The 25,913-nt window shown below is 40.9% G+C and overlaps 1 protein-coding gene across 1 annotated transcript in view; it reads left to right on the plus strand.

The window, feature by feature from the left end:
- The first annotated feature begins 195 nt into the window (after nucleotides 1-195).
- Nucleotides 196-25,913, plus strand: part of bop1 (BOP1 ribosomal biogenesis factor) — a 78,102-nt gene continuing 52,384 nt past the window's right edge. Inside the window, exons 1-3 of the mRNA XM_069195112.1 lie at nucleotides 196-331; nucleotides 1,940-2,191; nucleotides 10,955-11,104. Of these exons, the coding sequence (XP_069051213.1) occupies nucleotides 215-331; nucleotides 1,940-2,191; nucleotides 10,955-11,104 (519 nt within the window). The 5' untranslated portion in view covers nucleotides 196-214. The remainder of the gene's footprint in view (nucleotides 332-1,939; nucleotides 2,192-10,954; nucleotides 11,105-25,913) is intronic.

Genomic DNA, 25,913 nt, shown 5'->3' on the forward strand with positions numbered 1-25,913 from the left:
AAACATAATTTGAGTTGATTAAAAAATTAAATATCGTGAGCCTTTGACTTTTAACCCCAATTTGCAGAAAAATTGTTTATGTTACGTAGATATCTTTAAAGCAGGGCAGATTATTTATATTTTTTTGGTTAATATTTTTTTCATTTCAAGTAGTAATAAACGACGATTTTTTTATTTCAACTCTGAACTATAAACCTTGACCCCTGCGTCCCACATGGTCAGTCTCCACAGCATGTCTGCAGCCTTCAGTGAAATTGTGCAAAACGGCAGCATGAGTAGAAAAGCTAAAGAAAAAAGTTTCAAAAGAACAGCGGAAGAAGATGAGGAACAGGTAAAATAATAAACATTATTTTTTTTTATTTGTTCAAAATACTTTCTAGTAGTATGAACTAGTTTCAGGACCGTTTAATGCCAAGATGTTTCTCAGTTTATAGAGCACTATAAACAAATATTTAAACTTCGAAAAACAGTGTTTACTTCTGCGTGTCTTTTCTGAAAATATTTTATTACAATGTATATTTCTAATTTGAGGTATTCATTTATAAACGGAACGCATAGTTAATTCCTACAATTTGCCTTAAGGAATGAGTCTTAAAACGTTGGAGTATCATTTTAAGAGATGGTTTTTTCACTACCTTAGATAGTCTCATACATTGATTATTAAAGGGAATAACAAAAAGTACATATTTTGACTAAATGTTTACTGACTGCCTTATGTTCTCTTAATATGTTAGTGTAAGGTTCGTAACCACTTGTTTATCTGACAGAAACAGTGGCCACTTTCGTCTGTAAACGAAAGATTTATGAAGAAAATAATATAATCATTTCTGGTTTCATATCCAGGTGTTTTTTTTTAATTTACTTGTGATTTCGGCATCATAAGGACCTTAATAGGGTTGTATAATTCATAGGTTCAAAGCCTTAGTTAAGTGACAAATGTTGTAGTTGCCTCTCAATGTACATGTGCTGGACAAATGTTGTATGTATTCAGTAAAGCATTAGGATTTGCTGGCACAGTGGTTAGCAATGCTGCCATGCAGCGCTAGGGCCCTGGGGTAAATTCCTGGGGGTACTGATCTGTGTGGGGTTTGTATGTTCTCCCCCTGTTCGTATGGATGTCCTACAGGTGCTCCGGTTTGCTCCCACAGTCCAGTGACATAATAATAATAATAATAATAATAATAATAATAATTGCTTACACTTATATAGCGCTTTTTCTGGACACTCCACTCAAAGCACTTTTACAGGTAATGGGGATCCCCTCCACCACCACCACCACCAATGTGCAGCATCCACCTGGATGATGCGACGGCAGCCATAGTGCGCCAGAATGCTCACCACACACCAGCTATCAGTGGGGAGGAGAGCAGAGTAATGAAGCCAATTCATAGAGGGGGATTATTAGGAGGCCATGATTGATAAAGGGCGATGGGAATTTTGGCCAGGACGCCGGGGTTACACCCCTACTCTTTTCGAGGAACGCCCTGGGATTTTTAATGACCACAGAGAGTCAGGACCTCTGTTTTACGTCTCATCCAAAGGACAGCGCCTGTTTACAGTATAGTATCCCCGTCACTATACTGGGGCATTTTGACACATATACCGCAGGGTGAGTGACCCCTGTTTGCCCCATTAACATCTCTTCCAGCTCACACCTGCTTAGCTTCAGTGGGTTGCCAGTTGTGAGTTGCAGGGTGATATGGCTGCTGGCTTACTGGGTATGTTCATTGGCTTCTGGGAAAACTAGCCCTGCTGTGAGTCTTGGCATGTCTGTGTGTGCCCTGTGATGGACTGGCATCCTGTACAGGGTGTACCCTGCCTTATACCTTTTGTTTGCCAGGATAGGCTCTGGCTCCCCTTCAGCCCTGAATGAAGCAGTAAGAAAATGGATGGATGGATTAGATTTTGCTTAACTATATAGCAACCTTCTCTGTTTCAGCTCCCCTTGTTCCAAAAGGCTGGATCTCGAGGCAGTGATGCTGAGGAAGATGAGGACCTGTCTGACAGCGAAGAGAGTGTTTTCTCAGGGCTGGAGGACTCGGGGAGCGACAGTGACAGTGAGGAAGAGGAGGAGGGAGAATCAGACGAAGGACACTCCAGTGCAGATGAAAATGGCGAGAGCTCCAGTGCTGCTGAGGCTTCAGGGTCGAGACAGAACACCGAAGGAAAACTGAGTAAACTACTGGAAAAAGTAAGTCTAAACCCAAACCTCACAAAACTAACTTTATAATAATAATAATAATAATAATAATAATAATAATAATAATAGCTTACACTTATATATCGCTTTTTCTGGACACTCCACTCAAAGCGCTTTACAGGTAATGGGGACTCCCTGCACCACCACCAATGTGCAGCATCCACCTGGATGATGCGACGGCAGCCATAGTGCGCCAGAACGCTCACCACACATCAGCTCTAAGTGGGGAGGAGAGCAGAGTAAAGCCAATTCATAGATGGGGATTATAAGGAGGCCTTGATTGGTAAGGGCCAATGGGGGAATTTGGCCAGGACGCCGGGGTTATACCCCTACTCTTTTCGAGAAACGCCCTGGGATTTTTAATGACCACAGAGAGTCAAGACCTCGGTTTTACGTCTCATCCGAAGGACGGTGCCTGTTTACAGTATAGTGTCCCCGTCACTATACTGGGGCATTAGGACCCACGTGGACCACAGGGTGAGCACCCCCTGCTGGCCCCACTAACACCTCTTCCAGCGGCAACCTTAGTTTTCCCCAGGAGGTCTCCCATCGAAGTACTGACCAGGCTCACACCTGCTTAGCTTCAGTGGGTTGCCAGTTGTGAGTTGCAGGGTGATATGCCAGCAGCCATATCACCCTGCAACTTTCATAACTTTAGATTTGTTAAGGAAATTACATGTTTGGTGAGCAACTTTTTAAAACATAATTCACAAACCTGTCGTTTGATACCCTTGATTCTTGATGAATGAACTCCTTCTTTTCTCTGATGTGATCAAGAGGTAACCACATTGTCTGCCCATCTACTTCAAATTCTTCTTTCATCTTCTGCTTTGCATCACTTCATTATACAGTTGCAAGAAAAAGTTTGTGAATCCTTTGAAATTACCTGGATTTCAGCATTAATTACTCGTACAAAAGTGGTCTGATCTTCAACTAAGTGACAATAATCTGCTTAAACTAATAACACAGAAACAATTGTACTTCTTCTCGTCAGTATTGAACACATCTTTTAAACATTCACAGGCAAGGCTAGAAAAAGTATGTGAACCCTTGTATTTAGTAACTGGTAGAACCTCCTTTAGCAGCAAAAACCTCCACTAAACGTTTCCTGTAGCTGCTGATGAGACTTGCACAATGGTTAGGAGGGATTTTAGACCATTCCTCCTTACAAAACTGTTTTAGTTCACTGATATTTCTGGGATTCCTTGCGTGAGCTGGTCATGCCACAGCATCTCAATTGGGTTGAGGTCTGGACTCAGACTTGGCCATTCCAGAACACATTTTTTCATCTGTTTAAGTCATTCTGTTGTTGATTTACTCCATTGTTTCTGGTCGTTGTTTTGTTGCATCACCCAACTTCTATTAAGCTTCAGGGGACGGACCGCTACCCTGACATTCTCCTGTAAATTGTCGCGATACACTTGAATGTATTGTTCCCTCTATGATAGCAAGCTGTCCGGGCCCTGAGACAGCAAAGCAGCCCCAAAATGTGATGCTCCCTCCACCATGCTTCACAGCTGGGATGAGCGTTTGGTGTTGGTGTGCAGTGCTTTCTTCCCCTCAAAACATAGCATTGTGCGTTACTGCCAAAGAGTTCAACTTTTGTCTCCTCCGTCCACAGAACATTGTCCCAGAAGCGTTGTGGAACATCCAGGTGGTCTTTTGCAAACTTGAGATGTGCACCAATGTTTTTTTTTGGAGACCAGTGGTCCTCCGTGGTGTCCTTCCATTAACACCATTCTTGTTCAGTGTTTTTCTTATAGTGGACACATGAACAGAGGCTTTGGCAAGTTCAAGAGATTTCTGCAGGCCCTTTGCCATTACCCTCGAGTTCTTTTTCACCTCCTTCAGCATTGCACGCTGCACCCTTGCCGTGATCTTTGCAGGATGCCCACTCCTAGGGAGAGTAGCAACAGTACTGAATTTCCTCCATTTGTAAGACAATTTGTCTTACTGTGGATTGATGAACACCCAGACTGTTAGAAATGCTTCTGTAGCCATTTCCAGCTTTATGCATCTCTACTAAGGTCCTTTCTGAGAAGAGCAGACTCTGTCAGTAACCACCCTTTGTGTGCCTTTTTTTATAGGGCAGGGCACCCCCAACACACACCTCCAATCTCATCTCATTGATTGGAACACCTAGCTCCAATTAGCTTTTGAAGAAGTCATTAGCCTAGAGCAGTGGTTCTCAAACTTTTTGGACCAAGTACCACCCTTAATCCAACCAAAGCATCCAAGTACCACCTACAAGTCATCTTCTCATAGGAACCCCAGAAATTCTCAATGACCAACATGAGCGCGCATGCACACACTCACACATACATATAATAAATATTATAATAATAAACATTATTTGATATAGCGCCTTTAAAGGTGGCTTCTCAAAGCGTTTTACAGAAAAAAAACATTAACAACAACTAATAAAAAAAGCACCATTTCAGTGAGAGGGGTGAGCCTGTTTAGTTGAGCAAAGCAGATGTGAATTAATTTTTCGAGCCTTGATACAATTCACAACAGAGTCTAACAGATATTAAATCGTCAGGCATTTTCTTGACGGCAAAGGTCTCGCGGTAATTTCTGGAGCAACCTATCTAATTCGTGCAACTACACCGTTATGTCGGCTTGTCATCGCTCTAGCACCGTCTGTACAAACTCAGATGCATTTTATCCAGTCGAGGCCATTCTCTTCGGTAAATTCATTCAGAAGCTGAAATATGTGCTCTCCTGTAGTTCCTGTTGGTAGCGGTTTACAGAACAGAAAGTCTTCATGGGACATGCCCTCAAACTCGTATCTAACGTAAACGAGCAAATTGGCCAAATCGACTACAGACTCATCTAATTGCAGTGAAAAACATCTGCTCATCTTAACGCGCTCTATCAGTGTACTTTTGAAATAATCCTTCATATCAATAATTCTATGAATGACTGTGTCTTTCAGGGGAAGGGGGGCAGCAGGTCGAACTGTTTAGCAGCTTTTTCTCTACACATAATACGTGTCAGCTCTTTTGCCAACAGTAAATAAGGTTCTTCAAAAATAGTGTAGCTTACCTGCTTTAGCAATCCGCAAGCTTGCATTTTTCCGCGTTTCAGTTTTTATTTCCGTATTTATTTTAAGTTTTTATTTCATGCGCATGGGAGCAAAACACAGAGACGCTCGGTGTATTTTTCTCAAATTAGAACAGTTCTTAAATATTTTTCTGTTATCACTCTGTCGTGTGCTCACAAGATTACCTGCATTCGTAGCACGTATTTCTATGCATTCCTGTGTTTACAACGTTAGCATTGTTCCAAAATCACGCACATTCTCCTTTCTCCCTATTTGCTGGAGATACAGTAGCTTTTTTTTAAATACAATTGGTCACTTGCATCCGTAGCACGCATTCCTATTGAGTGGTATAGAATTACAGAGTATCTCTTGAGTCCACTGAAGTATTAGCGCGCACTGTATCGTAGTACGTAGGCTGCGTATTCGACACGTATTAAAATACAAAATATGAAAACCCGTCCCGATTTTTCAGCGCACACGACACAGTTCCAGGGTCATTTGGCGTACCACCTGGCGGCACGCCACGTGCCACTGCCGGTACGCGTACCACAGTTTGAGAACCACTGGCCTAGAGGTTCACATACTTTTTCCAACTTAGACTGTGAACGTTTAAACGATGTGTTCAGTACTGACAAGAAGAAGTACAATTGTTTGTGTGTAATTAGTTTAAGCAGACTGTTTGTCTGTTATTGTGACTTAGTTGAAGATCAGAGCACATTTTTATGAGTAATTAATGCAGAAATCCAGGTAATTTCAAAGGGTTCACAAATGTTTTCTTGCAACTGTATATATTATTATAATAATAATTTTTATCTTTACATTTTTATGTTAATCATGGCACAGCTTATATGTTTATTATATCCAGAAGGTAGCTGCATCAGCATGCGGTTTATTCGATGCTGTAAAGAGAAGAAAAGAAGCACAACGTTTTGGCTTCCACAGCTGAAACGTTGTGCTTCTTTTCTTCTATTTTCAGTTGATTATATGTTTATTTGTAATGTCAGGAGTCATTGAACAGTTATTGAACATTACATATAACCATTTTTTAATCTGAAGTAGATGAAGCAAGCTAAGAATGAAACATTGTTTTTAACATTTCTTGGAAATGAACGGGTAATTAAGTGGTCTGTGAAAATGTTTTCATATAAAAGATAAGGCAGTTTTTTTTTTTAAATAGGGAACAATACTTCTTATTATCCATACTGAAACAGGTTGCACAAAAATTGTCCCCTGTTAAAACTGGATCCGGTGGTCTTGTTTGAATTTTGTGTTCTTAATGTTGATTTTTGTAAAACAAAAAAATGTTTTTACAGAACAATTAACAAGCTCTGAACAAGCTGCAGTATGTCCAAAATTCAGCAGCCAGAATCCTGACCAGATCTAGTGCAAGTGTTCACATTACTCCTATCCTGGAGTCCTTGCACTGGCTTCCGGTCAAATTCCACGTAGACTTTAAAATCCTCATGCTCACCTACAAGGCTTTACATGGCTTGGCACCTCAATATCGTCTGAACTTTTATCGCCCTACTCCCCACCTCGCAACCTCCGCTCTTCAAATTCTGCCCTCCTTACTGTCCCCCAAGCCCGTCTACATTGTATGGGCGACAGGGCCTTCTCCTGCTATGCCCCCAAGCTCTGGAACTCCTTGCCCAAGGATATTAGAGAGTCACCTTCTCTAAACTCCTTCAAATCCAGACTCAAAACCCTCCTTTTCAGAAAAGCCTTTACTTAACTGCTTCCATTCTTCACCCCTCTGCTCTTCTTAATACCATCTTCCACGGTCTCCTCTATTGTTATTGTTGTATTGTTGTAATTATAATTGTGTCCTGTCTTGTGAAATTTTCTTATTTATTGTTGTAGTCTTCTTATTTATTGTTATTGTCATCCTGTAAAGCGCTTTGAGAAGCCACCTTTAAAGGCGCTATATAAAATAAAGTTTATTATTATTATTATTATTAATTAGATGCTTCTCCTGCAAGCAATAGAACAATATATAATTTTCTGATATTGCTGCCCCCCTGTGGTCTGATTGTTAAGTGCAGCCCCCTTTTCAGGACAAATCCTAGTTCTTAAGCTAGTGAGAGCAGCGCGCAAATTTAAAGCAATGACAAGGGTGTGAATGTCAGTTTTAGGTAAACCAAGATGTTAAGATGGATTTGAAAAAGAATCTTCGCATTTCTAAATGGTTTGCTGAGATTCTGAAGAATGAATTCCTATTTACTAAATAGGGATGGAGAGTGGTGTGGCACTGTAATAATAATATTAATAATAATAATAATAATAATAATTGCTAACACTTATATAGCGCTTTTCTGGACACTCCACTCAAAGCAATTTACAGGTAATGGGGACTCCCCTCCACCAACACCAATGTTCAGCATCCACCTGGATGATGCGACGGCAGCTGTAATGCAGTGGTTAGCATTGCTACATCACAGCACTGAGGCCCTGGGTTCAATTCCCCAGGGTGTTATCTGTGTGGTTTGTGTGTTCTAAGTGTGTTTGTGTGGGTTTTGTTCAGGTGATTCGGTTTCCTCCCACAGTCCAAAGAATACAACTCAGGCTGTCAGATTACTGAACTCTACCCCTACCACTGGCTCACACTGACGTTTTTTTTCCTCTAAGATGTATGTTATTTAACTTGTTGTTGCTGCCGCTGTTCTGTGTTTTTGGCGTTTCCTTGATGTCTTTGTATAGGAGCCATACATGCAAATAAGCATCTCATTACACTTGGGCATATGACAATAAACTCTACTGGTAGGTCAATTGGCTTCTGGGAAAATTGGCCCTTGGCGTGAGTGTGTGCGTCTGTGGTTGTGTTTGTGTGTCTGCCTGTGATGGACAGACATCCGAAAAGGGTGGTCCCTGTCTTGCACCTGTCGCTGGCAAGGAACGGCTGTGGCTTACCCGCAACCCTGAATTGGAAGATGGATTGTGAGAATTGTTTCAACCTCAATGAGAAAGTGCTTTTTAAGCCGAGTACTCTACGTAGTCATTTTCCCAGTACTGGCAGCATGGTCTCTCAACCTGCAGGGCTTATTTTGAAGACAATGTGATTGCTTAGATCTCTTTGGGATCTGTTTGATTTCTAGTCACACAGCCAGCGATATTTACTCCGAGTTTTTAGTCCACAATTGATCAATTCTGGCTGTCAGTAAGAAATAAAACCTTATTTCGATTCTGAGAGCCGGAGTTATTAGAGGTTAATGGATCGTTATAAAGGTAGTTTAATTTAAATGTATATGACGCACATTATTCATCTTCCAAAAAAATAAAAATTGTATAAAAACTTTATTTCGATTATTTGAATTCATTTAGATAAGTAAACGGGTCTCTAGACAGTTTTTAGCTTTCACAGAAAGTTATATTTTTGTTATTTTTTTTAAAGGTAAACACCTTTCAGGCTTATTATTTCTCTTGGAGTGGTGTCAGCACCATTTTTCTTTGATTATTTTGTGGTCCTTGCCGTTCCATTCTTATCGGGAGGCAAAAATTGTATTTTATTCACAAACAAAATTTCAGCGAGTAGTTAAGAACATTTTAAGGAAAAAGTGAAAACGCAGCTGTTTATGAATTCTGGAACTCCATCCTAGCCTGGGATTCTTTGTCTGGAATTAGTGTATCAGCAGCAGACATTTCTCGTCTGCAAGTTCTAGTCAAAGCTTCTTCTGCTCGCGTGTATTTGGAGTGAGCTATGTAAGTTAAACACACGGCAGAAGTAAATGGAGCTCAGTGTGGGTTTACTGTCCCAAAGGGATGCGTTTCCTTAGTGGCGGGATCAGTTTACGTTGTGTCGGCTGTGCTGCCGTGTGAGTGGGAGAGCAGAGGGGCTCAGTTTTCCAGGAAGGCACTGTTTCTTACATACGCACCCACGCAGGAAAGTTATCCTGCAGACACCTTTCAACTCCGAGATTTCCACTGAGCTAAGATGCAGGCCAGCTCAGTTAGAAGAGGTGTGTTTATACACGAATGTCAGCCGTCTCTTCCGGGCAAAACTTTTGCTTTTTTTCCTCGTGTCAGACTTTTTTTTTCCTCTGCGTCTTCGCAGTGGAGTGGAGACCCCAAGTTAAAAGCTGCTTAAGTTCCGTTTCTGTTTCCTACTGGCAGTGGTGAGCAGCAAAGGCTTATGGGCGGCCTAGGGCCTGTGACTTTTCTGAGCAGCTCTGATGACAGTAAACCAACTGACGTTGAAAACGCACAGAAGTCTGCAGGAGGCTCTGGATTCCAACCTTGTTTTCCACAATATAAATGATTTGCTTTAACAGTGTTTCTGTTAACACTGCAAACGGCAAGAGCTCAGTGCTCAAGGAGAAACATTTTCTGAATTGGTTCCAAGAAGGTTGGGGATTGGTTAGGATTGTTACCTTGCAGCGCTGGGGCCTTCAATCCTGGGGCGCCATATGTGTGGAGTTTGTAAGTTCTCCCCATGTTTGCGAGGGTTTCATCCCACAGTCCAAAGACATACCAGTAGGCTAACTGGCTTCTGGAAAAAACAGGCCCTGGTGTGAGCCTATGAGGCCTGTGATGAACTGGTGTCCCGCCCAGGGTGTATCTCTCCTCGTGCTCATTGCTTGCCAGGATAGGCTCCGGCTCTCCGGTGACCCTGTACTGGATCAGTGGATTTGAAAATGGTTAGACGATTCTCCATGGAGGTTTTTGTTTAATGATCAAATAAAAGGCCCTGCACTACAGCCTGGCCCTTGTAGTGAAGTGGACAGGAGACCAGCATTGATTGCAAGTCCAGAGTTTTGAGTTGTAATCGCTGTGGATGTTTCTGTTGGAGAAATTCACCTGTACTTTTTTCTTTTTCCAATAAACGGTTAGATTGGGTTTAAATAATGAAAAGCTGTGCAGTGTGAAATTTCATAACAGAAATGGATGTTGCGGTGGCTCTGTGGCTACTCCGTTGGGCCCCTGAGCAAGGCCCTTAACCCCAACTGCTCCAGGGGCGCCTTATAAAAATGGCTGACCCTGCGCTCTGACCCCAAGCTTCTCTCCCTGTCTGTGTCTGTGTCTGTGTCTCTCATGGAGAGCAAGTTGGGGTACACGAAAAGACAAATTCCTAATACAAGAAATTGTATATGGCCAATAAAGTGATCTCTTAAAAAGAATTGTTCTTTTATTGGAGGCGAACTTGTTTTATATAGTAGCTGCTTTGTTATAACTTCTCACTTCATTTGCTTAATTTGAATCACTTCAACAAGCTTCGCTTGGAATGTGCCTTGAAGCTGTGACAAAAGTCTCAGTGACTATGTTCTGAATAGCTTGGCTTCCTAGTTTCTAATTTGAAACTATATTCTTTGTCCTGCCACTCCAGTTTTATCCAGGGATACTACTCTGAGGAAAAAGGAGTGCATTCACGTTTCAGTAAATATTTCTAAAAGATGATCCATCACTCATCAAAAGAAATTGTTCGATTGTTTGCGTATTGTTAAGACTTTATGGATGCTGGGCTTGGAGTCTAGATAACATTCCTGCTTGTCAAAGGAATTGGAAGACCTTCAATTATATTAATAAAATAGTAGCATATCATGGAACTCGCATTCTTTATATTTGTGCCCTTTGTCTTAAGATGTATCCCTAAGACCTCTCTTCCTTGACACGGCCCATGTAGGTTTGCTGGAAGCATCTACATTTTGCCAATTCTATCCCGCTAAGGAGAATCAATTGCTACAAACTGAAATAAGCCTTCCTCTCTTTTTTTCCAGAGTCCGAAATCGGCACATAAGAAGAAGGGGAAAGGGAAAGCTCTGGCTGGAGGAGGGGAGTGTGGAAATACGGAGCATCAGAGTGACCTGGCGCGCCAGCCCAGCAACCCTCCACCAGACGAGTACGAGCAGGACACCTCGGACGAGGAGGTAAGGAGATGGCCTCCGCTTCTCTGAGTGTATCCCAGGGGGCAGAGATCAGCACTCGGACTGAGAATACGATTGCGTGTCCAGCACGCACCTCATTCCCTGTAACATAAGAACAGCACACGTTTGTCTGCTTTAAGGGGAGGAGCTCTCTTTTCATGTCCACCCTGGACTTTATAAACGCCTGGCACTCTTATTTACAATCTTGCTAGTGCCTATACACATGCTACAAGAGAGGATGAAGTTGACGTTTCACCCTGATGCTCTGTTCTCTGAACAGCTGAGCAGCTGTGAGGTCAGACTGAAGAAACTGCAGTGGTTTAAAGACTGCACTAACACTGCCGTACTTAACATGCAAAAAGATGGCAGTGTTTTTCTTTGTAATACTTTACACACTCTTGCAATGTTGGAATGGAGCTAACAAATGGTATAAAGAAGTTTGTGTTTTTCCTGAATGTTGAAGTTAAGTGGTGCTGCTGTTAATGTGAGATTTCGGATTGCGTCTCGATATGTTACAGCAGTGCTTTGCTTGCCAGTGACTTTGGATTGTACCTGGTAGCCCACCTTCAGAGAATTTTTACCGTAATTTTTTTTTTAAGTTGAAGATCTAATGGTGTATAAAGTTAACTATGGAATATATTGATATTGGGGAAAAAAATTGTCAAATATAGAAATCTGATTCCTAGTGTGTACTAACTGAATTTAAATTAGTTCAAAATCAATTATATAAATCAAACCATATTAAAGGGCTAATATAAACCTGTTCTTATATTATGTTAGTTTATTTGATTCCCCCAATTATTTAATATTTGGACATTTTAAAAATAAATGCCTTTAAGAAGGCAATTTTGAGTGATTTCCAAATCTAAATGCATGTGCTTCTTAGTTCAGAGGCGAACCATACTTTTCCTGAAAGGACCACATCACAGAATGTGGCCTTGTGACCTGTAGCAGACATCTAATTATCCAGCTGTTCGCTCAATTACCGTTCAGATAGACAGTCGTGTCAAGGTCACGTTTAACGATGCATTTGATCCTGAGGTAAGAGCAAGTGTTCTGTAATTCCAAAATGACAGACGCGTGTTTGCGTTTATAAAGCACTTAAACTTTTTGGAAAACAACTGAATTAGATTTATAGAATCTGTGGGTCCTGACAAGTAATTCGAGGTATTTGACAATATACTGATAGGTTTATACAAGCCGTTAAACCGCTAGTACAAAGGTGCATGCACATAAAAAGTATACTACTGTTTGTGTTAGGTATATTAGAATATTTTACTGTAGCTCAGAGATAGTGCAGCAGCGAGTACACCTTCTGAAAACCGAGGCAGTACCAAGTGTAGACAGTATTTTGGAACATCATGCAATTGAATTGTAATGAGGCGGCTATAGACCTTTCTAGTAAGTTAGCGGATTTTTTAAAAATTTGTTTCTCATTACATACTGTGTAAATATACCCCTTCTCCTAGCGGAGTATAACTCAACGTACATAAATCTGACTTTACGCAAAACCTCCCAGAGGTTCGCAGATTTTTGGGTCACGGAAAGTCCACGTTCGCTCACGTGAAAAGCAAGCCTTGTGGTTAGTTCCTTCCGTAGGGGAATATTGCGGAATAAGGGTAGGGCGGCTGCCACCGGCATCCGTCCGCGCTCCATTTCACTCTCCCTCTCACTTTGTTCTCCCGCACAATGCGATGCCACCCCGTGCTTTTTCACTGGAAATTGTGAATAACCCACGTGATTCCAGGGGTGCCCTGGTAATGCCAGGACGTCACGTGTGATACCTTTGAGCAGAAAATTAACAATAATCCTAATAATCCCCATCTGTGAATTGGCTTCATTACTCTGCTCTCCTTCCCACTGATAGCTGATGTGTGGTGAGTGTTCTGGCGCACTATGGCTGCCGTCGCATCATCCAGGTGGGGCTGCACATTGGTGGTGGTGGAGGGGAGTCCCCATTAAAAAGTGTTTTGAGTGGAGTGTCCAGAAAGGCATTATATAAGTGTAAGGAAATATAAATTATTATTAATTCAATGTGTATCTTGTGTTTAGTTATAGAACAGTAATAATAATTAATTAATAACGCCGGGGTTACACCCCTACTCTTTTTGAGAAACGCCCTGGGATTTTTAATGACCACAGAGAGTCAGGACCTCTGTTTTACGTCTTATCCGAAGGACGGCGCCTGTATACAGTATAGTGTCCCCATCACTATACTGGGGACACTATACTGTGCATTAGTGAGCACCCCCTGCTGGCCCCACTAATACCTCTTCCAGCAGCAACCTTAGTTTTTCCCAGGAGGTCTCCCATCCAGGTACTGACCAGGCTCACACCTGCTTAGCTTCAGTGGGTTGCCAGTTGCGAGTTGCAGGGTGATATGGCTGCTGGCTGTACAGTGTAGGTTTATGACATGTACAGGACAGGACTTGATATATAAATGTATTAAAAAGAATTTCTCTGCAATGTTAAATTTGATTATTTACTGTTATCTTTAATTGTATGCTGCATGTGGTGTTTATTGAAATTGTAGAGTTGATTTAGTGCCCGTGTACAGTAGAATATTGTAGAAAGCAGTCCCATCCGAAAGCCGAGCTGTCTTTCTAGATATTAGAACATTCTTTTTCAGCTATTTTATTGACAAGGTTCATGGAACGTCTTTCAACCAGAAAATGCTGTGGTTTAAATAATTTACCAGGCCATAGAACCTAAAATATCGACCATGCAAGTCAGTTTCTGGCTGTTTACTTTGGAACAGTGAATTATTTAAGTTAGTATTGTTGTTGGGATAGCCTAAGATATGCTAAAACGTGTGGATTAAATGCCCTGTGGAAATTATATGGAGCCCAGCTGAAATGAAGAGTGCAGTATCATGGCAGCCATGTTATAGAATCATCACATGCATTTGATGGGCCCAGGGATTTATACTCTGGGTTCAGTTAAATCTTATCTTTTTACTAATTTATTAACAACATAGTCTTCTGTTACTGTGGTCGTGTTTATGAGGGGAGAGGTCTGCGAGATTGGTGTTAGTTTTGTGGAGGATGGTAAGGAACAGACCCCTATCAGGACAGTGGGATCAGTTATTATTATCCCGCAGTGAGACACTGGACACCTCGTGAATTTTGTCCTGAGTCCTGGCTCATGCCAGGCTGCTGTGTTGACCAGTTTCTGCTGCTGCTGCTGCAGCAGACTACGAGCGTCTTGGGATATATGGCCCGTGACTGCCTGAAGGAAAACTGAGAAACTTCCTTTTAAGAAGTAAAACTAATGCAAACCTGACATGGAATACATTAAACTTGATTTGAATCCACCAGTGTCGTCATGGTACTGAAAAGATAAACATTTCTGCGGTTTCCGTCTTGAAATTTTATTTTCAGAGGATTTATTATTTGAGCTTTTGCCATAGCAAAGTGTTGGGAGACCTTGGTGCAAATAAGATCAAATGGAAAGATAGGTGGTCTTTAACCTTATCTTTTTCGGTGATCTTGCAAAGTTTCCAGTTTCCTCAGTTGAGTAGCACAGATTAAAAATGTTAAGGCATGTGTGGTCATAGTATACTCCAGCATGTAGGCTTAATGGTGGTGGTCCTGAGCCATTTGGCTTGTATTAAATTAGCCCCCCGCCTGCATACACCAGATAGGGTTGCCTCTGTGCCGTGAACGGCCCTGAGCAGACGTTGTCTACAAATAAAGCTCTGCAGAGTTTAAAACGCTCTGCGTTTTTCCTTTGCAATAAAGGGCCATTTCCTGCTAGCAGATTGAAAGGGAATATGTGAGACTGTAGTGTCTGTCCTAAGGCTCACTGGGAGGAAGAGGTTTTTCTCCACAATGACTTTTCCATGTGTAGTGCGAGATGAATGAAGACACATTGTGGAATAAAAAAAAAAAAGCCCTGGCTGCAGTTCTAAACCAGCTTCCTGCCCTGCGCTGCTACTGACCTGAGACTTCACAGTGCAGGAGAACTCAATTCAGTAGCTGCTGCAGAGGGGAAGAGGTGGGGGGGAAATCGCGATCACAAATACACAGCAGGCAGCCAAGTTTTTAACAAGTTAGAGTGAAACTGGGCTCCCTCTCCGTTTGGAACCAGTTCATATTCATCCGAGGTTCAGGACACGATTTCTTCCAGATCAGTCATTTGCCCGTGTGCTTGACAGGTCACAGACAAATCGTATGTGTCTGGGTACAGAGCAGAGAGTCGGAGAAAGATTCCTCAGGGACAGGATTGATATTTAGTTTTTTTCTTCCTCTCAGAATGTCTTTTTTTTCCAGCCTGTGTGTTCTTACCAAAGCTACGGTAAATGTTCCTAATGATGTAAATTTAGCTACAGTGCAAAATGAGACTGATAAGCAATTCCATTGTCTCATCTGTTGCTTGGGGTGTAAGATGCCTGCCCGCTCAAGTAGGTGTTGAGTTTTGGGACATTTTACAATTGGAATTCTAATCAGGGTCCAAATGAAACAAAAGTGTATTCATTATTAGGATTTGAAAAAGGGAAGAGCAACTGTTACATCCCAAAGAGCTTTCGGTACATAATAGATCTCTCGCTATACAACTCTCTAAATACCTGTTCTTTTTTTACATACCAGTTATTTTCTTACAGTATGTTGCTCGAATCAGCTCTTCTTTTTACCTATAAAATAGAAGACCTGGTTTTCCTATAAGGAGAATATCTCCCCCTGACAGAGCTTAACTAGTATTGTAATTTATTTCTGCTTTTTTCCCCTCTGTATTTGTAATAAATAATGAATCCTTGCATTTGTATAGTCCAGTTCATCTCAAAGGATCCCAAGGCACCTTACATACTGTATAGCAGGGAACCCACTTTATCCTCCACAGAATTGCAGCACCATATGGGTGACACCCAGCATCCAATGTACGCCAGACAGATCCACTACCCAGTAGATCACAGAGATGTGAGAAGGTGCTTCGTTTGTTGAGTTGAGGAGTAACTTGAGTGTTAAAACATATAGGGGAATTTAGACAGAATAGCAGGGTTAACACCCCTACTCTCCTACTCTTTGAACAGTGCCATGAGATCTTTGATATCAAATAGCCAGCTGCCATATCACTCTGCAACTCACAACAGGCAACCCACTGAAGCTCAGCAGGTGTGACCCTGGTCAGTACCTGGATGGGAGACCTCCTGGGAAAAACTAAGGTTGCTGCTGGAAGAGGTGTTAATAGGGCAAGCAGGGGTCCATGTGGGTCATAATGCCCCAGTATAGTGACGGGGATACTATACTGTAAACAGGCGCTGTCCTTTGGATGAGACGTAAAACCGGGGTCCTGACTCTCTGTGGTCATTAAAAATCCAAGGGCGTTTCTCGAAAAGAGTAGGGGTGTAACCCCGGCGTCCTGGCCAAATTTCCCATTGGCCTTTACCAATCATGGCCTCCTAATAGTCCCCATCTATGAATTGGCTTCATTACTTTGCTCTCCTTCCCACTAACAGCTGATGTGTGGTGAGCGTTCAGGCGCACTATGGCTGCCGTCGCATCATCCAGGTGGATGCTGCACATTGGTGGTGGTGGAGGGGAGTCCCCATTACCTGTAAAGTGCTTTGAGTGGAGTGTCCAGAAAAGCTCTCTATAAGTGTAAGCAATTATTATTATTAATAATAGTCAGGACTTGTGTTTAACATCTCATCTGAAGGAGTCACCTCCTTTAGCTCAGTTGTTAAGATGGGGCATAGGTTTGAAGCTTATGGTCCCAGAGGCAGTGCCACCTACTGGTGTGCCAACACCATTTCAAGCAGCAGCCTGTTTTCTGTGGAGGTCTCCCATTACAGACCAGGCTCTGCCTTGTTAAACTGCTGAGGTCTGACAAGATCAAGCTTCAAGCACGGACTTCTGCAATATTAAACTCCTACAGGGAGCCATTTTTATTCATCAGTACTGAAATAATATTTTTGTTTGCTTAGTACTTAGCTACTAATTTCTTGAATGAATGCATAGACCCTAATGTTCTCCAGTTTTCCTCTTATAAACTGTCCTCACTATCACGGAAGCTGTCATTTACAAGGTTTTTGATCATCTCTATAATTCCTTTTCGGCAGGTGTTGTCGCGAATCCAGAGATGATTCTGTATGGAATTCTGTGATAGATTTAAATTTGACCTGTAATCTCATTGAAGGTCAAACCCAGAAACCCTAGGTAATCTTAACAGAGGATCAATTTGACTTTAAAATGTCCTTTGGCAAATAGCAATAGTCAATTTTTATAACACACATTTCTGAACAGCTTCATTGAGTCATAACATTACATTAGTCCTTCTCTGTAATTCTTAATATACAGGGTTTACACTGGTTCCCCAAAAATGTATCAATTGTATCATTTTTGCTTTTTGTCTCAAATTTACATCACATTTTTTCTCTTGAGGTTTAGCCACCCAGTTTAGTTTTTAGGCTCAATAAAATTCTTGTACTCAAATTTGAGTACATTTAAAATTCAGTTTTTAAGATGCATGTCTTCTTTTTAAGTTAAACTTGCTTAGCGGGACTAAACACATTTCCTTTATTCAAGTCCTGGAGGTTAAAGGCCATACTTTCTGGTTACTTGGTCATTTTGTATTACAAAACCCAAGCTTTACTAGCTTATTAGACTCACCTTTTTGACATTACGTCTAATTTGTTGTAGTGTTGCTCTATTTGCTGGTATAAGTTGATTTTGTAAGTTGTTTGTGAGTTGTTTTATTCTGAATTAAGCGGCCTGTTTCACTGCTAAATCAATTTGTCCTTTTTTATCTGTTTGATGTGTTACAGTGCCCAGCAAGCTGGGTGTGCTTAAGCACCTTCAATGTTTTGGACTGCGTAATTGTTAAACCAAGGGTGAATGCTTTTTTAAAAATGTGTTAGGGAGATTATCATAGGATTACTTTTATACCTAGTCCTGGACTCTGTAGTCTTCTAATCTGACTGTTGACTAATTAATTTAGTTGATTCGTTGTTTAATGAAAAAAAATGTGTCTGCAGAATGACTGCTGTCAATGAGTAAACTTAACAGGAGCTGTATATTTCAGAAATGGATACATTTTTAATTTGGAAAACCATCCCTAGCCCGGAAATTCTCAGATTCAAGTAACTGGGCTTAATTTGACTTCTGATAGTTAGAAAGTGATATTTCAATGATCTAAAAAAAAATAGGAGCAAAAGCTAAGAAAGACTGGATGTTCTTGCAAGAGTGCATTTTCAAAGAGATTGTTTCACTGGACATGGAAGGTGCCACAAATAATGTTTTAATTAATTAGGGGCATAACGTGAGGAAATACCTTTTCTGTAGTGCTGTTTTTTCGTCTGTTTTTTTTTTTTTCGAGCTCAGGTGAGCATAGAGGTGAGTGAGGGCAGAGCATAGCTTTGGCAATGTGAGCAGTTGAAGATGAATACCCCTGATAAATTTGAAAAGGTGGTGCTATTTAATTGTGACCTCATTCTGCTGATTCCTGTTGAAGACATGAATTGGGCTGGGTGCTCTTTAATCTGTCAATTGTGTATAACTATAGTATAAAGGATTATAAATCCATAACTTGTAACTTCTCTCAGCAAAGTGTTTTGCTGTTATGATTTGTTGTTTGCAGAGATGTGTCAGAGGTAGTAGAAATCTAGTGTGTAGTATGAATAAAAATGTGGATGTCATTGTGTTAAGAATTATTCTTTTGCTGATGTCAGCATATTAGGGATATTTAATTTAAGGCAGATTTAGGCAGAATATTATATAGTTTATGTAGAACATGGTTTGGCACAGGTACCAGATATTTGTAAGACCAAATTTGAATCTGTGGTTGTTTTTTATGTACAATTGTATGTGTAGACGTACAATTGTGAGTGTAGACCTTCTTTCTAATAAAATCTACTGCATTTTTAAGAAAGTACTGGGAACATTCTGGGTACAATATTAATCTACACTTCTGAAATATACAGTTTTTAACTTGATTTTGTTTTCACCATTAAAAAATTAGTTGGGATATTCAATAGTTTTGTGATGCGTTTCTCTAGCAATCTTTAATATGGAAACTTTCAACACCGAAAACTATCACAATACATGTCTTAACGGGAAGTGTGATTAGTTCATTTATCATTTCAGTTAACATTATAGGGGGTTATAGTCTTCAAACAGATTAGTTTTGTCCAACCAGTTAAATGGATTCCTTTGATTTTGCATTGAATCTTTGCAAGTACACAATTTGTATTGTTGAGCTTAGAGAAGAAGATTTACTGTAGGCAGTTGTATCTTTACTTTTAGTCCCAAAAAACAGCCTGGAACAGAATAATGGCCTGTCATTCTGTTTGCCTGCTTCCTAACCATACAGATGAAATACTTGTCCATTTTTGTTTTTTTTATATGTACTCAAGGGCAAGTGTGTGTTAAGGCTACATCAGTGTCTTAATGCAAAGTTTAAGGTATCCCATTAAACGCGAGACATTTCTTCCATTTCTTTTGGGGGGGGGGGTTAAATTGATTGTAAAGTGGCACAAATGACAGCGAATTGTTTATTTTTTTTTCTTTTTAAATCCTGAAGTTTAATTTCGTGATTGGGAGAGATCCAGGTGGTTGGTTAATGCAGAACAGATGGGATTCACAACGATCACAATTTTCCAGCACCGGCCGTCTGTAATAAAAGCTGGGATTTTCACAGTTCCGCAGACACCCTCGTGCTCAGACTCTCTGAGGGTAACGAGAGCGAGTGAGACCGCAACGTTATACTTTATGTTTTTATTAAAGGCTGAGATTGACAGCAGGGAAAATTTTTTTCCAGTATTAAAATACAGGCCCAATTGAACAGGACATGGTGCACTCAGTTGAGGCCTCCAGCTGTTGGTCGCTCTGGGGTCTACTGCTTCTCCAAACTCAGTCTCTGCTTCTTTACTTCTTTCCTGTCATGGGCAAGCAGGCGAGGAATGATAGATGCCTCTTTAAATGGAACATGTAAAAAAAAATTGCGAACAGTGTTCTTGGAAGTGGGATTTGTAAACAAGACAAAGTCAATGAAAGGCCTTGATTAAAAATACCAGTTTATGATCCCTTTTCTTTTTCGAAGTAGTGTTAACAGACCCCTTGTTTTGCCTGTGATTTGCCAAATTATACTTTTGCCACAAATAATTCATTGGTGCTTCATGTGCCAGGGTAAATGTGTCAATCTTTTTGTATTTTAAGTCTATTTTAGATCTGTTCAGGTGGGTAGCTGCGTTAGCATGCGTAGGCTGCAAAGGAACAAGTAATAGTTTTTTTCCATGCTGAAAAAAGAGAAGAAAGAAAACGCTACGTTTCGTCTGTGGAGCCTTCTTCTGAGAAAAATAGGGTCTAAGAAAGATAGGGCAGTCAGAAAAGATGCCCAATCTTTCTTACACCCAAAGAAGGCTCCACAGCCGAAACGTTGTGTATATCTTTCTTCTCTTTTCAGGATGGAATAAACCTATTACTTGTTATTTTAATTTTGTATTCTTTTGATTCACAATATAGCATTGGATTAAACATGCACTACGAAATTGATTTGCACAGATAATCCTAACTCTTCCATAGGCGTAATTTATTGTACTGAGCTGGTTTGCTCTTTGACCGCAACGCTAAGAAGCGGGGGCATGGCAATGTCATGGTTTATTAATTTAAACATTTTTTTTCCTTAAAGTAATCAATTCATTTAAGAGCAAATGTGTTGTCGGTTCTGCATTACACAACTGGGTCCCTGTTCTATAAATCTCCTGTCTTATCTTTGTGAAGGTTTTGGAAGGACTTTTGTCATGGGGCAGTTGGACGAATCAGCCAGTTGAGATTTTTTTTTGTGTTTGTGCGACCAGTTTTGACCTTCTGGCAGTCAAAGTGATGATCCTTTGTTTAAATGGCTATCTTGAGTTGAAGATTTTTACCTACTTCTATGTTGGTTTCTGCAGGAGGAATGTAAACTCTCTTGTGCTGTCAGTTATATGGAAAACAGTTGTTGGCCATGTCTTGATTCATCATTAGTACACAGGTAAAATTGTGTTGAACAGCAACCATATGTATACCCAAGGTAAAATTCACAGAATTGCTATACTAGGCAGATGTCATGTGTGCAGTCTCTGTGTCCTCATATTTTTTTTTCCTCTGTGCTTTAGGTATGCGAAAAGGCTCCTCATGGTCAAATGTTCAGCTGCCAAATATACTTTGAGAGCAGTGATGGTTTTTCAATTTTTCAGAATTGTTCCAAGCTGTTTTCTCTCTAGCCTATAATATTTTTAGATGGAGAATTTTGTGTAAAATTGTCTGGTCTTAAAAAAAAAAAACGTATTATATATAAGATGTGTATATATATATTCATTTTATATAGCAGACGTATTTAATTGTATAAGATATCCAAAGTAAAGTACTGAATTCATTTCCAGTTAATGCTGTGAAAAAGATTGAAATCTAGCAAGGCTTGCTCCCTTGAAGAATTTTATTTCACATAGTGTGCCAACTGAATTTGGTGCACCGTCTTTCCAATGCCCTTTTTGTTCTTGTTGCAGAATATTTCAAACAACTAATGATTATTTTGCCAGGAATACGTAATTGTGTGAACAGCGCAGCTAGTACTGTATTGTAAAAGAATCCCTGCTTTTCCCAGCAGGTGTCACTGTCTCTTATCATTTAAGGTAGTGGTTCAGCCATGAAACAAATTTAATGTCAAAAAATGGATATGGACTGAATCTACTTTTTTGACCAGTGGAGTTTGAGCTTGTTCTTCTGATCCTGCAAGAAGTAACCTACAAAATGCATGTTACTTGTTTATCTGCGTTATGTTAAAAGGGAACAGCCTTACAAGGAAAATAGTTTAAACTGCATTTTCTTTCCTACTCTTGTATGTGGCCTTTGCATCCTGGATTTAAGCATAATGTCCTAGCCGGACCTGGGAATGCTAATCCCACCAGTAGACCCAAGATGACTTCATCCTGCATCCTCTTCAAATATGACGTTTTTTAGGCTTTTGTATGCAGAAAAGTTCCAGAGACCTCAAAAGAGCTACAGTTGGGCACTGTAAGCCAGGTAGATCGGTACTGGAGAAAAAAGAGGTTTGCTACTGAGCAGGAATGAAATAACCATTGCCAGGCCTCAGCGGCCACTAAAACTTCCTTTATGAAAGTCAATGTAGCCGTTAAGAGTGTATGAAGCGGAGGTGGTTGTGCCTTTCCCGAAACCATCAGTGTTTTTCTTGTATCTGCTTCTGATTTAGGTTTACCGACTGTTTTTTCTACATTCATAAGTGGACTCGATCTTTATTAAAGGCACAAGAAGGCCCAAGGTTTGTGCAGATTTTATTCTCTTTTTTTTCCCCCCTCTACAAGCCATTTGGCTGAAAATGTTCTGCAAAAAAAAAAAGTTCAACGATTAATATATTTTGAATTACAGCAGACACGGTATGGTTTTATGATACGTCTACCGCTTTTAAGACAAAGAGTACGTTTGTTCCCGAATCCACTGGATTGAACCTGCTCTGGGTTTATCAAATTAAACTGATTAAGAGAACATGAATGGTTTTCAGTTACAAGTGGTAAAACTCTCTGGAAGTTAAATGGAGTAAACTGCTCTGTTCCTTAATGATCAGGCAATGTGATTCACTCCCACGTCTTGCTGGTCTCCATATGGGGTTTTGTGCAATAGACATTTTCAATTGGGTTTCTGCTAAATTAATATTTTTTGGGAGGGATGAAACACCAGTTGCTATAAAACTACACCATGACCTCTGTAAAATCTTAACAACTTGAATGAGTTTCAACATCTGCCTCTAGGAAAGGCAATGCTAATGATCCAATATTCTCTGTATGCCTAGTTCTCTGAAGAGGAGCAGTGCCTGCCAGCTTTGAGTTCTCCACAGCCTTGTGAACACTGAGCGATCTCCATTGTTGTGCTGCTTCCAGATGGCCTCAGTCCCTATTGATCTTTACAGTTTTGGTTTCATATATCCTGGGATATGTTAAGAGTTGATATGATACTGTCATATTTGGAAAAAATGTGTTAACTTTAAACAGGTTTTACATTGAAGAGGCATAAGCACAGTAGTTGGAGATTTTTTTTAGTAATGCTGCATTAGAGCGGTATCAATTTCATATCTAAAATTGCCGTTAAGAGTGAGAAAGCACTGAGCTAGTTTTGGGTCTTGCTAGGTCACTTATATATCCAGCTATTTCACGATTGCTTAAGAAAAGTTGCAAAAAAAAAAGGAGGTTTCCTTTCAGCTCATTTGGTAGCAAGTAACTATTTGATCTCATTTGATTTGATATCATTTCATTTGATTGATCTCATCCTGCCATTTTTTGTGGGGAAAAAAGTAGGAAATACGGAGAATTAAAGAACGATCACTGAATTGATGCATCATTGCTCAGTGTTTGTTGTAATTTCGGAAGGAAGTGATCTTTCTACCTGGTGCGTTAGGACCTTATTCCACCTTTATTTTGGCCATAACTAAACGGATACAATGTTTGATTCTGAAGCCTACATTTTAGGACACAAAGGTCTGTATTCCGTCCAATTTAAAGCTGTATTGTTTTCCTGAAATTGATATGGTGATAAAATTGACAGATCAGTAGTAAATTATTTGGAGTCTTGGCCCATCACTGCTCTGTCAGCAGGAAATCTCTTTTTAATAGTCTATTTAAGGCGAGCGGAGCTGTGTTTTTCTGAGTCGGGGAATGTTGATACAGAAGACCCATCGGGGGAGGAGGGGTTGCATTGGCAGCGTCTCCTAAGTGGCGGGATAAATCGCGTGCGGCTTTCTCTGTGCAGACAAGTCCGAGCTGTGGTGCAGGGGACCCACACAGGTGCGCGTGTGTGTGTGTGTGCGCTTCGGGAGGGGGTGGTGGGGGAGTGAAGGCCTGCCAGACTAGCCACCTGTCGTTCTGTGGTTTTTAGGACTTCCTTTCATCCGGTCTTCGCACTGCTCCCAGTCGGCCCAGCATGTGTCCTGCCAGAGTCCTGATTGAAACCAACTGGAAGCGGGGGCTGCCTTGTGCAGCGGGGCTCGCTAGGTGAGCCCCTGGGAGGAGGAGAGCTCGGGGCCAAAAGAGGAGGGAGCCGAGACAGTAACCCCACACATGACGGAAAGATCATTTTCCGCCACTTTCCAGCTTTCATTCGGACGGGGGCACTTCAGTGCAGGCACCCTTGCACGTTCGTTCTGGACGTCTGGTCAAAAATCATTCAGTGGCATCAAAATAGTTCCTCTCCAGAAGCTCTAGAGCTCATTTAAAGCCGTAACAGTGCGGTCAATCTTAATTTCGGATTGAGTAGATCACATACGTAAATGTTGTGGAGCAACAGTTCCTGGCATTGTTGTGATGGAAACATGTCGTGAGTAGGGGAGGGAGAAAGGATAGATACTGGTGACCTGGTGTCAAAAAATAAGTAAAACTTGTATAAAAGCACTTTAATTAACTAAAGGACATTTTATATTTGATTTGCTTGACCGTTCCGACAGCATTGCCACTGTTTGTTTTAAAAACAAGTTTCGTTGCAGTTCTATATCTGCTACCAGACAGTTGTCAATTGCTAAAACCCTAATAGGCAACCTCTGGTTAACTACGTGTACAGCTGAAATAGTTTTCTCTTCTGTCAAAATCTTGAGCTCTGTCACTGAAAGCTTCAGGGCATCATTAGACATTTAATTTTCAATAAATAATGACTTCTCAAAATGATATAACGGATGCTAGTCCAGGTGGAAAATCATTTAAATTTGAATAGCCAGAACTCAAATTTCCACATGCGGATGAGTGGGTTAACCCCCATGTACTGGATCTGGCGTCCTGACTTTTTTTCCTAGTCCTCCAACCTAAAGCGGACACAGCTCATAGTGTACGAGTTGTTCCTACTAGGTTATAGTTTGTTACACGCTTTTGCATTTGCACTTTTAAGAAAGTGAATTTTGGTCTTAACGCAGAAAAAGAAGATTTCAGTTTCTGTTTGCAGGTTTATACAGCAGCATATTTTTGCCATCCATTACCAAATACTGCGAGTACCTGGTTAGTTTGTGTCCTGACTCCACTGAAGAAACGCAACTGGCAACAGCCCAGCGTTCAGTTAGAAAGAAATGACGTGTGGCCGTAGGTCCAGTCTCCCACACGGGTGCATACGGACCAGGATCCTGTGAGGCCAGAGTGGAGACGACAGTGTGAAGCCACACTGAGCAGCCCAGTGTCCTGCATTGGGCCGATTATCCCTGCTTAGCTTCTCAGGGTGATAAGAGAAAGACTTGTCTTGGCATAGCATTCCTGTCCAACCAGTCTTCCTACTTCACCTGGCATACATGGCAAAAGTGAAGTTTAAACCTCCCCCCCCCCACCACAGAGTTCATGGAGTTTAGAGGAACACATAATTGAAGATGGTGGTCATAAGGAGGAGTTTGGAGACTCTGCTGAGTATTACAGAAGCTGAAGACGCCTGTATAACAGGAAAAAACGGTAGGAAAAATGTGTTGCACTCCAATGCTCTTTATAATACCTCAAATTCCAGAAAATGAGTTGCTCACAAGTTACAGAGATGGCCCGAGTAAGCACCGAGTCCCGAATAATGATGTCCTCCAGGTTTTGTGACGTGCAATTCCAGATTTGCCATTGCGTAATCCCAGAGCTGTAAACAATAGTGGTTAGGCAGTTTGCTTCGTTGGGGATGACCAGTGACGGCTGACAGGTGCAGAAAGACAGAGCGGTTAACTGTTCTTCTTTCTATTTTTCAATATATAAAAGAAGAAAAAAAGGTCGTTGACAGTTGTTTTTCTTGGGAATGTAAATCGTTAGAATGTCCTTGTCACAAGCACCACAAAACCCCAAGAAGCTCACAGAGTTCAGAGACCTTGAGGGAAAAAAAAA

Source organism: Lepisosteus oculatus, chromosome 10, assembly GCF_040954835.1.
Source record: "Lepisosteus oculatus isolate fLepOcu1 chromosome 10, fLepOcu1.hap2, whole genome shotgun sequence".
In the NCBI taxonomy this organism is placed as follows: domain Eukaryota; kingdom Metazoa; phylum Chordata; class Actinopteri; order Semionotiformes; family Lepisosteidae; genus Lepisosteus; species Lepisosteus oculatus.